This window comes from Hippocampus zosterae, chromosome 13 (assembly GCF_025434085.1).
Source record: "Hippocampus zosterae strain Florida chromosome 13, ASM2543408v3, whole genome shotgun sequence".
Lineage (NCBI taxonomy): Eukaryota > Metazoa > Chordata > Actinopteri > Syngnathiformes > Syngnathidae > Hippocampus > Hippocampus zosterae.
The window spans coordinates 13,948,232-13,962,062 of NC_067463.1; the positions used below are offsets into that span (position 1 = coordinate 13,948,232).

Consider the following 13,831-nt stretch of genomic DNA (forward strand, 5'->3'; position numbering starts at 1 on the left):
GGGACAATTTAGAGTGTTCAATCAGCCTGCCACGCATGTTTTTTTTTGGAATGTGGGAGGAAACCGGAGCACCCAGAGAAAACCCACACAGGCCCGGGGAGAACATGCAAACTCCACACAGGGAGGCCGGGGCTGGAATCGAACCCAGTACCTCTGCACTGTGAAGCCGACGTGCTAACCACTGGACTACCGGGCCGCCTCCTTCCAACACTGATATTGATTGTTCATGATCAAAAACGAAATGACATCAAACGTGCTTACAAGATCACAATTAGTGTTCATTTGATGTTATTTGCTGATCCGTGAACTGTAGGGAAATAATGGGTGGGCCAGCGTCGCAGCCTGGCCCACCCAGAAATTGCCCAGTTGTACAGATTACCCACTCTGGGTTTGGTAATATATGCTAATGCGTTCATTTAAATTGGATTAATTCAAAACACATGCTCATCATAAAAAAAAGAAAATCTTATTTTAGAGGTGGGGGGTGATACTGTAGATCCCAGCAGGTCCTAACAAGGTGCCAAATTTTCTGAAGGATAAAAAGTTGATGAGGATGATGAAACTGAATCTTCATCTCCCAGCGCGAGCAACGGTATGTCTGCCATGACTGGAATAATTCATGACAGCTCTGCATCAATCATTGCTGTTTTTAGCTTCTACGTGCTGGCCTTTTTACAAGTTGGGCATGTGTAAGCCAAAGCTAAGACTCTTGCTATATTGCTATTTTGTTGTCAAATGGCTTTCAATGATCCGTGGAAACCGACGGAGATTTCCAATGTGTTTTGCGTCAGAGGCAAACAACACCTGCTTTGTCGAATTATTTGTCTTTCACAGACACGAAGAGATGACTGTTACTTGCGACTCCTCACACCACAAATGTTGCATTTTGCTCGTGTCTCAAATGCCTGCGCACTTTATGAAAGTGACCCCTTTACCTCGTAACCACGGAAGAGCAACACTGAATGCATTTACATGGACAGTAGTGACTGCTGACCTTATTCTGAATAAAAGATTATATTTTGATTACGGTGTGTCTACATCAGTTGCTAATAGAATAATCCATTCAGGCTGTAATCCGGTTTGGATGTTACACCACTCCATTTGTGTTCCTTTTTGTGTGTTTTGAATGCTGACTGTAAAAAATAGGGTAGCCATTTTTTTCTCTCATGGCATTTCAGAAAATGCAAGTAGGTGAGTTTTTCCATCCATCTATCCATCCATTTTCTGATCCGCTTATCCTCATGAGGGTCTCGGGTGTGCTGGAGCCAATCTCAGCCCACATTCATTATAATATAACACAATAGATCCAAGACGTAGAGGATTATGAACCAGTGAGGTAAGACTATATTTCAACATTCAACACTCACAACTTGACTTTTAGTCTTAAAAAACACACACAATATATGAAAATATAATCAAACTCTTAAACTGGTGGTCATAACAACACAAATAATTGATCTAATTACATGATAAAGTGTCCTGGCATTTCGTATGACTCATCCCTAAGGGTTTGTCACCTTCTGGAAGACATGTGTCAACTCTTTGAGTAGACAGACAGCTCTGTGACAAACACTTACCAACTCTGCACATCTGCCATGCTCGTTCACACCGGGAGATTTGCTGCTTTGCTCTTCAGACCACTAGATTTGCTCCAGGTAGTCGTTGCCAATCGATTCTGGGTGGGCCGTGACTCTGATTCGAATCAGCATCTAATGTTTGGAAAAACCTCTGCGACAATGACGGATGGGGCTCATGATTGAACACCTGCTGTTTTGATGTACAGTATCCTTTCGAAGAAACTGATCTGCACGCGTCTTCATTTTAAATAGCCACCACTGTGGATGTTATCTGCGGACGTTGTTTCAACCTGTACTTGCTCACTTATGGGCATGCACAGAGGAACCTTGAATAGCTCACATACTGCTTGCGTTCTGCTTCCATCTCGTTTACAGCCCGACTAGTAGACAGTGGGGATTGCTACAATTTCTTACTTTTGAATTCAGCTTTCTGTGATAGACTCGTGTTTTTCAGTTTCACCGTCTACGGAAATGGAGCCTTCAGTCTTTCAATGTCTCCATCGCCTCATGCTTGCTCATACGTAGTGCAGTTGGCCTTATAATGAGCGAGAAGGATGGTTCTTGACCTTTGAAATACCTTATTTTGTGAATTGGTGCACTATACAGTAAATGGAATTGAATGGAAATAAATGATATCCAGGTATAAGCAATTCATTACAGCTATTTACCCTTAAATGCATGCAAACAGTCCTTCAGTCAAGCTTTTAGGTATTTTCATGCAATTCAGAAAGGCCTTTTTACATTTAAAGTGAATGTTTTAGACATGATTTAACATGTGAAACATTACATAACAATAAAGGCAACGTCCAAATGATTCCATGCACTTTTAAGTCATTTAAAAGCAAATATGTTCATACATTGCGAGAAATGTGAATGTCGTTACACCACATTAGTGACGCCGGATAAGAGTGGGATTTGCAACTGGCAAAGGCTTCATAATAGTGACCTCTGGCCTCGATAATGTGCCCATGACACAGAGCAACTGGTGGCTCTGCCTCGCCTTGCCGCATACCAGCGGTCAGGGGTTTTGCATGACTCCAGAGGCCACTTGTGTCTTCAATCAATTTTGTCTAACTACAGAATAGTGATGTAAGTTAGAGTGAGCAGTATTGAAGAACATGCATCCCATCCTCTTGGTTAAGGGCATGAAGTCTACATACTGTACCTCCAGCAAGTCCATACAAATCTTGTAACCATATAGGCAAGGCAGCTGTATTTATATAGTGCATTTCATATACAAGGTAACTCAGTGCGCTTCACAAAATTAAAGTACAACATTTAAAAGCATTTTCGAACCAAATAATTAAAGACATTTAAAAGCAAAGTACTGTCAAGAAATAAAAAGTATCTTACTAAAATTACTGAACAAATATGCAGTGGAAGAACAACATTTAAAAACAAGCGATTATAAAAATGCTTCAAACAACCTTAGGCATAGTTCTGCTGGAATAGAAACATTGCTTTTTACTCTAATTGCCCCACGGGAATAAATCAAGTTTTCTGAATCTGAATTCAATCTGGTTTCAAAAGCTTTTACACTGGCTGACTTCACTTCTGTTGTCAGCTTCTTCCATTTCTGTGCACCGTGACAACTAAATGCTGCTTCACCATGTTTGTTTTGAACTTTGGGCTCCACTAATCGACCAAAATCTGCAGGTTCACCAGGTGAGCAGGTTTGTCATCATGGTGAAGCAGCCTCCAGTCATACTGCCACAACAACAGCAAAAGCCGCAGGATCTCTGTAGTTGATTTGTCTGGCCCACACACCAGGCTGTAGTTTTTCATAAGCATCACATAACATTGACAATAAAAATGAATGTGTAGTGATTTTCCTTTCACAGCCATTTGTAGATCTACTTCACCTCCTTGTCACCTATGCATATCGTTGCTTTAAAAGTGTCTAAATTATTTAAAGGTATTATTAAGGAGCTATTCCTCTGCCAAGGGTACTGAATGCAACGGGCATCATAAAAAAAAGACAGCGACGACAAAAACAAATACTTTTGGCGGAAAAGGCAAGAGAAGCTGTGATATGACGGTGGTCCTCCCCCGCAAGGGTCCCACCCTCTCTCCGCCAGCATCCCCTCCCCCTCACCAGTAGCTCTCAGTGCCCACGTCCTGGTAGCCGGCAGAGTTTTCCGTCCCGTGTCGGGTCAACATCGCAGACCTCATGGAAGCAGCGGAGGAAACTCTCACTTACAGAGATGACCCCGGGCCTCACAGGACGCTGCTCCCAGGAGGCAAGGCTAAGGACACCGGGGGACATTTTGAGACAAAAAGTGAGTCCAACTACGTGGATTTAGACATGAGACCGGAAGGGGCCAAGACGGTGAAAGTAACGTTCACCGGCGAGGGGAGCCAGCTGTCTGTCAAAAGTGACGCTTCGAAGCACGGGGCGCGTGGACCGGCCTCTGTGGACTCCGCGGACACGTGTGGCGGGGATGACCCGAGTGGATCCACTTTGAAAACACGGGCCGAACTTTCCGACGAGGAGGATTCAGGGGATGAGACGCGGCCGCGGGAGGAAGCGGACCCGAGCGACTGCAGCGAGGGGGACGAGCTCCAGTACACAGACATGTACCTGAACAGCCGAAGCGAGTCGGACGACGGCGCCAGCGCGGTTCTGTCCGACCACAGCGGCGCGGACACGCTAAAGGACGAGTCTCACTATATCACCACGCATGAAATTCAGCTGACCGAACTCGACCACGACGTCGATTACGACCTCGGCCGCGGTGCAAGTTGGGACTTTGAGGACGACAATTTGGTGTACTCCTTCGTGGATTACGCCTCGTTTGAAAGCGACGACACCCGAACCGGGACTCTGGTATTGGAGGGCAGGGGTCAGGTTGCCAAACTCGGCGTGAGCACAGAGCAGGACGACAGCGATCTTGGCGACTCGGAGAAATGCGCCAGCTCTGATGAAAGTGTGTGCAAAAACCGCATCGTGGGGGACAAAATACATGTTTCCGTTCAAAGCTCCAGAGAGGAGCCGGTCGGCATTCCGGACGAGGGTGCCAAGCGCTTTGGAGACGGGAGCCACTTCTCTTTCGTGAGAGCTGGACCTTTGGGAGATAGCAGAGCCAAGTATTTCATCCCCGCTCCCGGCCGTCAGCACCTTGCAACCAAACTAAGACGGAAGGACATTCATGAATACTCCAGTGGCGCCTCCAGCTCCATCAGCGAGCTGGACGACGCTGACAAAGAGGTGCGTAATTTAACCGCCAGGTCATTTCGAAGCTTGGCGTGCCCTTACTTTGATACGATTCATTTAAGCACGTCAAGCGAGTCGTCCATGTCGGAATACGGTCTGAACAAGTGGTCCGCTTACATGGACTGGAATTATGGACGCATCCCGCGGGGGGCAGAGCGCGGCGTAATTGCGCGCAAGACCTCCAGCGCCACATTGGAAATGAATGAGACGGCGGGGAGTAAAAGAGCCCCGCAGCCCAATAAGAGACTAACTTTTCATCAGGAAGCGTCTTTTTGCAAAGGTGCGGGGATAGAAGAACAGCGGGGGGTCACGTTGAATGTCCAGTGCAACTCAGACGCACAAATAGTTACCAGGCGACCCAAAAATACAAAGAGCTGGTCTGGGGAGGTTCGAGGAGCAGTGTTAGCCAGGTCAGGCTACGAAATGCAGTATCACCACGCAGACGGCACAGACAAGACACATAAGAGGGCCGTCTTTGCCTCAAGCTTGCTTCAAAATGTCATCTCCAAAAAGATGCAATTCGAGCAGGAGCGGAAGATGGAGAGAGGTGAGATCTCGGACGTATACACCGTGCACTCCCCTTGTTCTCTGGATGGGGGGAAGGACAGGAGGGGCTTTCATCGGCAAAGCTCTGAATCGGGCTCCGGTTACACTAATTCCGGAGATGACCAGCCTTTGGAGGGCAGCAGACCGAGCTCTCGTGAGCCTGCAGAACAGCAGGGAAGCACCGATATCGCGACGCATTCAGGGAAAAAGGAGCCTAAAGTGGGACTCACTCACAGTCAAGGCAGCGCGTTTGATTCCTGGAAGGACGACGAAGCCGCGAAGGAGGAATCGGACAGGAGCAACATGCTCACAAAGCTTCTTTTCATGCCGAGCTGCCAGCGTTTCTCCAAAGAGAAGGAACGCTCAGAATGTGAGGCGGTGCTCGAAACAGCAAACGCGGCCACCGAAGAAGAAAAGGACAAAGGCGGAAAAACACCTGAGATCAAAATATGTCTGAGAAGTGTGAGGGAAGATAAGGGAGGGGCTCTGAATATTGCCAGTCTGTTAACCCCGAAAATTAGTTCCGTCAAGACATTTCGGGGAGGAGGTGATGCCAAATGTCATATTTTGTCTGCTTCGGATAAGATTCCAAATTTTACGGTTCGAGACGTCAGAGACACTAAGGGCAAGTTCCAAACGCCGATTTACCGCGTCCGAGATGTGCGTAAACTGGTGAAAAGTTCATATCGTTTTTTTTCTCTGGATAATAGCGACAGCAAAGGTGCGGTTGAACCTGCCGAAAAACTTGAAGAGAAGGCCCGAGAGGAGCCAGTAAAACAAGCGTCGCCTTCTCCTATTGTCATTAAATGCCACTCGGTCAAAACAAACAAGTCCCCAAAAGAAACAGAAGCAGATGCGCTGCCGCAGAGCGCCCCCGGCAAAGTGCCATTTGCTGGAACAAAGCAAGCAAACAATGACCAGTCGGAAGCTGAAAAACTCTTGAAACAAAGGCAGGAGAAGTTTGCGGGAGAGGCGGCTGACAAACGTTTCCAGCCTCGAATTCCCAAACAAGCCGCATTGGAGAAACTCAAAGCTGCTGTCAAAACAATGGAGCAGCTTTACGTTTTTGACCGAAACGAATGGAAACGCAAAGCTCAGCCTCAGCAGCCAATCGCGGGAAGCCACGTGCTGTCGCTCATCACCCGCGAGGAGCGAGGAGCGGAAGAAGAAACAATGGCGGCGCCCGAAGAAGGCGCGGTCGACGTCGTACGTGCTCCTCGCTGCGACGAATCCGCCCGACGCAAAACCTTCAGCAACAAAAGCGTCCTTCACCTCGGCAAGAGCAATAAGGCGCACGTCAGCACGAGTTCGGTTGCCAGCCCTGCGCTACAAAGCACGCCCCCACGGTCGATGAAAAGCTCCGATGCGCCGGCCGCACCTTTCTCCGTGAAAATAGAACCCGCCAGACAAGGGCGGGTGGAACAGAGTAAGGTCCAAATCAGTCCCGCTAATCCCAGCGTCACACAAAGCGACTCGGAGAACTATTTGACCATGCCGGGTCTGGCGTACACCAATGAGATCAAAGTGGCCAACAAGGAAACAGCTTACGCAGAGATGAAGCCGAGCGTCAGCCAACAAGTTGACGTCAAGACGCCCGAGCGGAAAAGATTATTCGTGGCGGAGCCGCCAGCTTCGTCTGTCTACCACCAGCCTGTCGCGGGCCCGCAGACGCAGCAAGTGTTCTGTTTCTCGTCCCCTTTTGCCACTCTGTCACCTCCACCTTCGAGTGGAGAGGCGGGCCTTCAAACGCAGCGCAAAATGCTCCTTGACCCCACCACGGGACATTATTACCTAGTGGACACGCCCATCCAGACCAGCACCAAGCGACTGTTTGACCCAGAGACAGGCCAGTACGTGGACGTGCCACATTCACCCGTGCCGCCCATTGCTCCCGTCACCCCCGTGCCCCTTTCGTTGCCGCCCGTGGCCCTGAACCCGGGAGCGTTCGCGCCCACCTACCTGATTTACCCGGGATTCATCCCCTCGCCCACTCTGCAAGCTCAGGCCTTGCTGCCGCCTTTGCCGGGTCACTCTGAAGACAGAGAAAAGTTGAAACACACCGCAAGCACCAAGCAGGAAGAGGAAGCGAACGCTCCGTCGGCAGAGAGCCCCTACTACAGTGCCACGGCCGAGGCCCCGCCGGGACAGGTGAAGCCCTCGGTCACTTCGGACAGGAAGCCCATTATCAGCATCACAACGCAACAAGGTCCAAGAATCATCGCCCCGCCTTCCTTCGACGGAACAACGATGAGCTTTGTGGTGGAGCACAGATGACCAAGAAGACACTTCATTACACATGTAAGTTGGCACATCCCCCAAACATTCAATGAATGGCCATCCTTTTTTTTTCAGCAAAATGGCTGGGCTTTAAAAAAAAAAATCCTCCAAGTTATTTTCAAAAAACTCAACAACGTTAATTTGACGATATTCTACAAAAGAAAAATACAATCTGCACTTGCTTCGAAGAACAATGATTCATAGACTGCATTTGTGAACAACAGCTCTTGTTTAGACGTAAAATATAATATATATAAAATATCATTGTACGATGATATTCTAAGGCAGGGGTCATCAACGTGGTGCCCGGGGGCACCAGGTAGCTCCCAAGCACCACAAGAGCGGCCCGATGGCATGTTCTAAGAATAGCGCCCACGCGATGGGGCGTTGTGATTTTCTAGCAATGTTGTATAAGTGACCTTTTGAAAACGTAAAGAACAGAATCCATGTATTACATTTCACCGTATTGTGAGAAATCATCAACAAGAGCAGTGTCTTTACATCAATGGGTATGATTAATTACAAACAGTAAGCGTAGAGTAATCGCTACTGAATGTTTTTAGAATGAATTAGCAGTTTTTCCATTGATTACTCATGCAATCGTTCCCATCCCCCGCTTAGTTTAGAGGCAGAAATCTTGTCTTTGTGGTTGAGTTGACCAACATTAAAATACAATGGCGTCGTAGTGTCGATCTACATGTTCATGAAAATAATACGATTGCAAGTCACTCTAACATTATGTGTGGTGAGCCCGAGTCCCACTCGTGGTACTAGAAACGCACTTTGAGAATCGCTGGCTTGTAACATGGGCAACATGGTGGGTGGTTTGGTACTTAACATGTCTGCCTCACAGCTCCTGCATGGAATCTGTTTGTTTTACCTGTGCTTGCGTGTTTTTTTTCTTCTTCTAGGTACTCAGCCTTCTTCCCACATTCCAAACTAACGGGTTCATTGAAGACTCTAAACTGTCCATGGGTGGGAATGTGAGTCACATCTCAACATCTCAACCAAAGTCATCTGGGATGGACTCCAGCTCACTCAATGACAATAATGAGGACAAGGCCTGTAGAAAAAAGATGGAAGGATGGTGTTGTCCGCAAGGCTTTCGGATTTATTCCCACTTTCTGTGTTTCGAACCGTTTTCTTACGATTTATTAAAGGATCATTTGCTCCCTTCAAGGAATTGACGGTAATGATTATTATTACAATTGTAGGGGAAGAGTGATTGACGAGAATACACAACTACAGCACAGACCGTCAACAACCGATGTCATCTTATCAATTGCTTGTTGTCCAGACAGAAGGACTTGATTTGGATGTGCTGACAGCAGCATCCTGGCTTGGATGTTGTTGGTACATATACAGTATCATAAATAACCGAGAGGCGCAGTGAGTTTCAAAATGGTCGTCTCCTATCATACATATCTACTTTTGTCAGGTATAGTCGAAGAGGTTGAAATTTTCTGAAAATGTCTAACGTCTGTGCTGTGAATCCATGACCCTTTTTTTACTGCATATGAAGTTGCGCTTACATTTGTTCCTTTTCATCATAGATGGGGTGGAATGGAGCAAAATTAAGAATTAATGACTGACATCAGTGACTTGACATTTTTTTTCAACACGAGGTTAAGCAGTTTGAGGATGCGCTGGTGTTTGGACGTCTTCCTGTACCACATCCATACTGAGCTGCGGCATGTCAGCATTAATATACGCGCAGTTGCTTCTTGACAGGTAATGTGAGTAATGTGAGCCCTCGGAACTGTTGCTGGGCTGGATGGGATCTTCCCGATTTTCAATAGTGAGAGGTGGCTTTGTTGACATGCTTCATGTTGAGGATTAGGGGGGGAAAAAAACGCACGAAAGTGGAGTTGTTAATCAATTACTTGAATTTTTGGACTGAATCAGAAATGACTGATCCAAGGTCTCTGTTAACACAGATTTATCAGTCATATGGCTTGATGCCGCTAGTTACACAAAGCAACAAACTATATTTATCGGAGCCTTTTTGTTTGTTGTGTTTGCTATTTATCCTGCCTCCAAGTTCATCAATTGTTCAAGCATGTGTATTGTAGTGAAAATAGAGATAAAGGTCTGAATCACCCCCCCCCCCAAAAAAAACATTAGGAAACAAAAATCGACACCCATTTCAGTGATTTCACGATATACATGAACTGGGTGGATATGTCTATCTTAACCGGATCCATGAACAGGTCTCAAATGAATCCAAATCATGCTCGGTATTCAACTGCAAGTCAGGTTTGGAACAGTCACTGTGAATGAATTCCAGGGCTTGTACTTTGACGAACTCCTGCAAGGGAATTCACCCAAATGAGCTCCAAACAGAAGCAGATTCACCGTGCAGGTATAATGGACAGACGGATGAGGTTAAATATGTGAGTCATCAAATAGAGGCAACGCATGTCATCAAAGTTCAACGCTCGTTTCGAAGATTCACGATGAAAATGGAGAAATCATTTCTGTCAGCTTTAATATTCTTATTACAATTGTTGGGTGTCCGAATTTATTCGTTGTTCTTCTTGTTTTGTACTGTAAAAAGTTTTGTGAAAATAGTTTTTTGTAATTTTGAAGTAATCACACTAAATGCATCCGACTATTTACTGGTTGAGAAAGGCAATGTGAATACTGTCAAAAAGTTTCAACATAAAAACCACAGCCGATACTGTATAATAAGTATCGGCTGTGGCTTTAATGATCCATAAGTAGGATCATTAAAAAAAAAAAAAAGGTTGACTCACTCATACTTGCCATCCGTTCCAGTCTATTGTCAACCAAGGTGTCAGAATAAGAATACTACTGCGTGAGCTTGTGAGATTCTTGTCAGTTGTGTGGCAGCCAGGGGCTCAGTGTGGGCTTTAGCAGTGGTGTGAAGTGGAATGGTGTGTGTTTAGCTGATGTCGTGTGTGTCAGTGAGTGAGTGTGTGTGTAGGGGGAGTGGGGGTGGGGGGCATGGCTGGGATAGTGAAGCAGGACGAAAAGGTCAGGTCAACGTGAAATATTTGTTGTGCTGAAGCAGGGAGAGGACAGCTGCTGGGAGAGATCAGATGCTGCTGCTTGCTACTTGCGCCGCTCTGGAAGCGAGTCCGCCGGGCTGGGACGGGGTCAACTTTTTATAGCCCCCCCCCCCCCTCTGCCCAGTCCAAAATGGGTGGATGGAGGTGGAGAGCAGTGTACTCCCTTTACTCTTACATAAACCACCTCAGCTGTGTTTTGAATCCCTGGAGCGGATTGATGTGTACTGTACACTCGAATATGATACTCGGGACACATCGGAATCAAATGCATGGAGGTACTTCCACTGTCAAGATACTTCCAGGAAATTTGGCGTCATTTGCAAACATAACAATCATTGATAATATTAGAGGTGATTTCTGAAGTGTGGATCCCGGTGGATGTGAAATTCAGAATTTCAGGGCTTCACTGCAGCAATTGTCACTAGCTGCTTGTTTGTAGGTCTTACTGCCTTCACTTTTGTCTGCAGTACGTGAAAAGCATACTCTACCGGCTTCGGAAAACTAAAATGGATGTCATTTGTGAATTTAAAAAATTGATACGACATTTGACAAAAAGCAAGAATATCTTGGAGATGGGAGGCATGTCAAAGTTAAAAGTGACAGTTGAGACATGCCATGAATGTTAACTGGTAGCATTCGAGAACAAGAAAGCCAAATAAAACTAATGGAAAAAACATTGGAAAAAGGTTCTCCAGTGAGAAAAAACATGTGAATGTAAAATTTGTCAATTATTTTTATTCTCAAGATTTTATATGTATTGCTAATATTTAAACGTTAATTATAATTTATTTTTCAATTTTGTCTCAATAAATCAGTGGACCAATTATTTAACATAAATTAATTTAAAATATTTAAATGTATGAATTTCAGCGGGGGGGGGGGGGAGCACCACTAAATTAATGTAAAAAATCCTGGAAAACTTTTGATAATGGAAACGATTTGTGGGCCAGATTCAAGAATGGAAATGACCATGAGTATATGACCATACTTTGCCCACCCAACATTAGACCTAACACAAAGCAATTTTAAGACAAACTGATGCCAAAGAAATGTAATTTTGCTCAGGCCATTCACCTGATCTTAACTCAATAGAGTATGCTCTTCACTTCCCAAAAAACAACCAAGAATGACAACCAAGTGAAAATTGAAGAAGGCTATGCTGGAGGCCTGGCAGAGCATCTCCACGGAGTAAAAGTAAAGGATGAATCAAGTTTTAAAAATGACAACTGGAAAAGGGCGAACAGTCTCCCCTTCAACTCAACGAAATATATGACCGTTATATACTTCTGACGATCTTTCTTAATAAACACAATTTCTTACTTTTCATTTGCAGACATCTCCATGAAGAAATCTGCCTTCATCCAACCCCAGCCAGCATTCTGTTCTTCAAGACATCCTCTACCCAAAGTCAATACGAGTTTAGCCTCTTTGCATGGCAGCACTTTGCAAGGTAAAAACACTGAATCACAATGTACGTTGCTTTATCAGCCTAGGAAAAAAAAAAGTCACTTGGGCAACAGAAATAAAGAATGAGTAAGTCATACACGGTATCAAGGACAGGGACCATTTGTTTGGAGTGAAGTCGGCTAAATGTGGATTTAGGTGATTATTATTATTTTTATTTTTTTTTGCATTGTGTCACAAGATTGTTGTTGAACACCAGCAGATCACATTGGCAATAGATAATTGTTTACAAGTTTTAAGCCCATGTTCTACTTGAAGTACATGCATCCTCTGCATCACAACTGCCGAGGTATTGTTTACACCCGCACGGCGGTAGCACTGAATGAATTGTATGGAACGGGTTGAGATGTGTTTTAAAAGAAAAGGAAGCTTGCACCTTAAATGACGCAATGAGAACAAAGCACACTAAATGTGTCAAAGTGCCCAAGCGGAGCCGGGACTCCTGTTTGAGTTTTTGGGCAGAACTGACACAACTTGTGTTTATTTTTTTTTACACTTTTAAGTGTAATGAGGTTGGAGTTTGTGTGTCTGCTGCATGCATGTGTGTGTGTGTGTGTGTGTGTGTGTGTGTGTGCGCACGGAGATGTGCTACACGTGCAGGGTGTATCATCATTCGGCATGTACTGTATACATTGAGGAGTCATGTTACTTCACTGTTGAACAGGAGCGTGCTGATGTCACGTGCTAGCGTTCTCACAAGAATTTGGTCGTAAATTGTAGAAAGTAAAATATGACATCATTTCTTTGATTAACCATCAATTGTGTGTCAGTGAGCTGGGACCTATCTCAGCTGGTTTTATGGAAAAAGCCAGATATTCCCCCAAATCGTTGCCAGCCAATCATAAGGCACATATACAAGTGGGCAAAATTGTTGATACCACACAAAAACAAAACCAAAAATACCCCAAACATATTTATCAGAATATATTTCATGGAAGAATCCATTCAGAGACATTTTTCTCTCATTAAACATTTTGATGATGCAATGAGCTATTACGGATTATAACCGGATTATAACCCCCCCCCCCCCCATCGCTTGTAGGAATCATCCAGACTGTTGTTTTAGCATGTTTCCAACCCATTGTATTAAAGGTAATTGGATCTGCTGGTCAGTCTATTTGCCATCATTGTGTAAGATCCATGACTAGATTTAAATGACCCTACATAAGAGTTTGTATGAGTGTGTTTAATAATTTGGAAGGATGTTCTGACAAGAGTAGAGAATGGCAAGTTTGCGCTTTCACCGCAACATGACCGGATGCATTTGGAAGTGCAACGTCGCACAAAAAGTGTATATGTGAATCGCAATCCGTCTGTCTTCTTAACCGTGGACTCTGTAATTTGGGACTAGTGCAAATAAATCGTCTTGATCATTATATCGCATTTCGATAAACCTTTTTAAAGGTATATGTGGGTGAAAATGTTTGCAAACGTTTTGCTCTGTATGCTTTCAGGCCGAGTTGTGCAAATGATTGATGAATTCTTATTTGATTATTTATTGTTAAACATTGAGACCCTGAAAAGAATGATTCTCCATTGAACCTGTTGTATTTATGCTATGAACATAAAGGCCGTCATACTTACATGTAAATGTGCATTTTTGCCCGTTGTATTAATGAATGTTCATGTACTTCATGCACTTGGATTGTCTCTGTTCAACAGTGACCGTGATCAATGACTGTGTACATAGATATTGCAGGCACATTTTTTTTGTGGGGGGG

The 13,831-nt window shown here is 44.9% G+C and overlaps 1 protein-coding gene across 2 annotated transcripts; it reads left to right on the top strand.

Annotated features, from left to right (window-relative positions):
• Nucleotides 1–3,669: 3,669 nt before the first annotated feature.
• LOC127612680 (uncharacterized protein C4orf54 homolog) lies at nucleotides 3,670–13,010 on the top strand. 2 transcript variants are annotated; one of them, XM_052083428.1, is made up of 2 exons: nucleotides 3,670–7,635; nucleotides 11,980–13,010. In XM_052083428.1, the coding sequence occupies exon 1, from the start codon at nucleotides 3,748–3,750 to the stop codon at nucleotides 7,609–7,611; it is 3,864 nt and encodes a 1,287-aa protein (XP_051939388.1). In that variant the 5' UTR covers nucleotides 3,670–3,747; the 3' UTR covers nucleotides 7,612–7,635; nucleotides 11,980–13,010. The 2 variants fall into 2 exon arrangements, with proteins under 2 accessions (XP_051939388.1, XP_051939389.1); XM_052083429.1 differs by lacking the exon at nucleotides 11,980–13,010 and adding an exon at nucleotides 8,526–9,057.
• Nucleotides 13,011–13,831: the final 821 nt, after the last annotated feature.

Excerpts from the sequence above, each read along its gene's own strand:
- LOC127612680 (XM_052083428.1), top strand. The coding sequence starts at position 3,748 with ATGGAAGCAGCGGAGGAAACTCTCACTTACAGAGATGACCCCGGGCCT.